The sequence below is a fragment of the Peromyscus californicus genome, unplaced genomic scaffold, assembly GCF_007827085.1.
Source record: "Peromyscus californicus insignis strain IS unplaced genomic scaffold, ASM782708v3 Scaffold_7__1_contigs__length_154581171, whole genome shotgun sequence".
Lineage (NCBI taxonomy): Eukaryota > Metazoa > Chordata > Mammalia > Rodentia > Cricetidae > Peromyscus > Peromyscus californicus.
Genome location: NW_026294595.1, coordinates 63,235,408 through 63,239,077, shown reverse-complemented (window position 1 = coordinate 63,239,077; position 3,670 = coordinate 63,235,408). Strand labels below are relative to the sequence as shown.

The following is a 3,670-nucleotide window of genomic DNA, read 5'->3' as shown; positions in this document are numbered from 1 at the left end:
ATAGCACTTTAAAATGGTTTTTTAGCTTTGTTGGTTGTATATCAAACTTTTGTTTAAATTTCAAGAACTAAGGATAAAAAGAAATACAGGAGTAAAAGCATGTTCTGGAGTCAGAATATATACAGACAATCATGAGGCATTTGATGCAAACACTCAGTAGTTATTTAATATTCTGCACTTTGTTCCTCTTTGCAATTGATGGGATATATATTCCACTGAACCTATAAAGAATTCTATTATCATTATTACATAATAAACAAATGTCATGCTTCACTTTCTGGCATTCCTTTTTTATAATACACCATAAAAGCTATTTCAACTTTGAGGCAATAGAAATTCATTATAAAAATAGGTAAACATACATAAAATATTTTATTAAGATTTATTCAACATAGTTGTTACCTTTAATTTCTGAACAGTTTAGGGTATCTCACAATGAACACCTGGAATTACACAAATAAGCCTGATTTCATCCTCGTGGGGCTGACAGATTCCAAGGAGATCCAGCTGGTCCTCTCTGTGCTGTTTCTCCTGATATACCTGGTCACTGTTTTGGGGAACATAGGCATGATGCTGATCATTCGTCTAGATGTCCAGCTTCACACTCCGATGTATTTCTTCCTCACCCACCTGTCATTCCTTGATCTCATTTACTCAACTGTCATCACACCTAAAACCTTAGAGAACCTGATGACTTCAAACAAGAGCATTTCTTACATAGGCTGCTTCACTCAAATGTACTTTTTTGTCCTTTTGGCCGCTACTGAGTGTTTTCTTCTTTCTTCAATGGCCTATGATCGGTATGTAGCTATCTGCAACCCTCTACACTATTCATTTGTTATGTCCAGCAGATTCTGCAGTGCCCTTCTTACTGGCTCATATGTGCTTGGAGCTATGGATTCTACTGTTAATATGATATGCATGGGCACACTGGATTTCTGCAACTCTAATGTCATCCATGATTTCTTTTGCGAGACACCAGCACTTATAGCCCTGTCTTGCAGCAACACACATGATATTGAATTCATTATATTTGTCTTTGCTGGGTCCACCCTACTATTGTCCCTTATTACAATATCTGTGTCTTATGTGTCCATTCTTTCTACTATTTTGAAGATCAATTCAACTACAGGAAAACAAAAGGCCTTCTCAACTTGTGCCTCTCATATCCTGGCAGTTACCATATTTTATGGAACCTTAATCTTTACTCATTTAAAATCAAATAAGTCGTTCTCCTTGGGAAAGGATCAAGTGGCATCTGTTTTCTATACTATTGTGATCCCCGTGATGAACCCATTCATTTACAGTCTCAGAAACAAAGAAGTGAAATGTGCTGTCAGCAGAGCCATAAAAAAGAGAGAAGAGAGCTCTGGACACATAAGATAATAACAACTATGCTAAGAATTCAACTTTCCTTTTTTCACATTATCCCCCTGGCCTCTCCATCTAAAAATAAGCGAAAGGTTTTATTGTCTTATTGTGGTGGCATTTCCATTATACAAACATTTTTGGAAATTTCCAGGAATGTGTTTTGAAAAGTATATTTTATAATAGAAAATAAAATACTTGTTATACACACAGTGTTTATAAACACTGAATATAAAAAATAGAAGACATGTTTACACTTCTTAAAACTATACCATGCTCAAATCTTAAGCTATTACCTTATGAGTAAAGCAAATTTTCAAAGTGACCACAGTCTCAGGTGGCATCTTCCTGTAGTATGAAATAACAAATTTCACAGGGTGCTTAACTCTCAATTTCATCAGCAATAGAGGAGAATAATTCCAAAACAATGGAATGTTTTGGGGAATATATATATATATATATATATATATATATATATATGTATGTATATATGTATGTATGTATGTATATATCCATCATTAGAATTGGAATACAGATTAAAAATTAAAAGGAAAAGTTATGTTTCAGTGTTACTATATGATAGGCAGATATTATTCAAATCAAATAGTCATCAAACAACATAGCCAAGCAATGGAACCACACTAGAAATGGATGAAGAAAATATGGTATATATATACAAAGGTGTATTCTGCAGACATCAGGTGGACCAAATTGCATTGTTTTCTACAAAGCAATATAAGGAGTCATAGATATAAATCTCACATGGTATATAAATTTTCATTGTAAAATGACCATAAGATAATCATTACTGTACCAGTGAAAATATATGAGAGTACAGAATGCATTTCATATACAGAAAAATTTGATTTTAGATTATAAAATGTTAACAGGTATTTAGAATCTCATTTACTTCTTTGAACTGTGAATGTATTCTATTTTTTAATGTAAACATTTGACAGAATCATGTTTTAATTTACTGTTTTCTTTCTTTCTTTTTCTTTTTCCTTCTCTCATACATTACATCCAGAAAGCAGTTTCCCCTTCTTTCCCTCCTCACAGTTCCTCCGCACCACATCTGCTCTCCCTCAGATTCACTCCTCCTCTGTTCCCATTCCCCCTCCAAAAAGTTCAGTCCTTTCAGGTATATCAATGAAACATGGCATAAAAGGTCACAAGAAGACTAGGCACAAACCCTTATTTCCTGTTCGCCTTTTTATTGTCACTGAAAAACTAACTCTACTTATGTCTAAAAAAAATCCCTCTCTCCCACACTAGTCAAAAAGTCCTAAATTGATCAGCATGTGTCCTATAATTATGCTCCACATATTCTTGTACTTACTGTCAAAGTATTTTATGTGTCAACTTAACACACCAGAAAAGACAATACAGTGATCATGTGTTTATTTTCGGGCTCCCAGGAAAAAGGAGGAAGTCTCAGAATTGGGACTTCATTTCTGGTATTTGCAAACATGCTAAATCATCTTGCTGAGAAATTGGCTCCTGCAGATGACCACATGCTTTATGATACTCAAGAACCTTATATAAGGAACCTCATAGCTATCAGGCAGAGAGGGAAGGTCTACAATGGCCAGATTATATGCAGAGTGTATTCTGAGATGCTTTGGGGCCATATCCTCATAGGAACTTCCATTTGACAAAGACCTATACAACATTTCTGCTGTGGATGTCTTTCTGTATGCTTTAAATGTATGTTGCTCTGATTTGGTTGATAAATAAAATGCTGATTGGCCATTAACCAGGCAGGAAGTATTGTATAGGAAGGACAAAGAGAGAGGAGAATTCTGGGAGACAGAAGGCTGAGTAAAGAGACACTGCCAGCTGCCACTATGAGAAGCAAGATGTAAAAGTAGTGGTAAGCCAAAAGCCACGTGGTAAGATATAGATTGATAGAAATGGATTAATTTAAGATATAAGAACTAGATAGCAAGAAGCCTGCCACAGCCATACAGTTTATAAATAATAAAGTCTCGTGTGTTTGCTTGGGTCTAATTAGCTGCAGGCTTGGGCAGAACTGGAAAAAAAAAATTCAGCTACAAATGTTGTCCAAAGGCTCTACTTTCCACCTAAGTTCCTGCTTCATGTCCCATGTGGGCTGGTTTGACCTACTCTATGGCAGGTTTATGGCATGTGGACTTGACCTACACCACATTACACAGAGTTGTCTCCAAGCTGAGCATTATGATGCATGGTGCATATAGTTTTTGCTAGTTAAAAGAAAGAGGTTTCTGTGCTACATGCTGCTTTGATAGAGGCATAAACCCAGTGCCTCTGAGAGTTGATG

General features: G+C 35.6%; 1 protein-coding gene across 1 annotated transcript; it reads left to right on the top strand.

Annotated features, from left to right (window-relative positions):
* The first annotated feature begins 435 nt into the window (after positions 1 to 435).
* On the top strand, positions 436 to 1,386 carry LOC128102359 (olfactory receptor 8H1-like). Its single transcript, XM_052726018.1, has one exon. The coding sequence runs from the start codon at positions 436 to 438 to the stop codon at positions 1,384 to 1,386; it is 951 nt and encodes a 316-aa protein (XP_052581978.1).
* The last annotated feature ends 2,284 nt before the right edge of the window (positions 1,387 to 3,670 follow it).

What these genes read in the sequence shown, in the direction of transcription:
- LOC128102359 (XM_052726018.1), top strand. Translation starts at nt 436, where the DNA reads ATGAACACCTGGAATTACACAAATAAGCCTGATTTCATCCTCGTGGGG.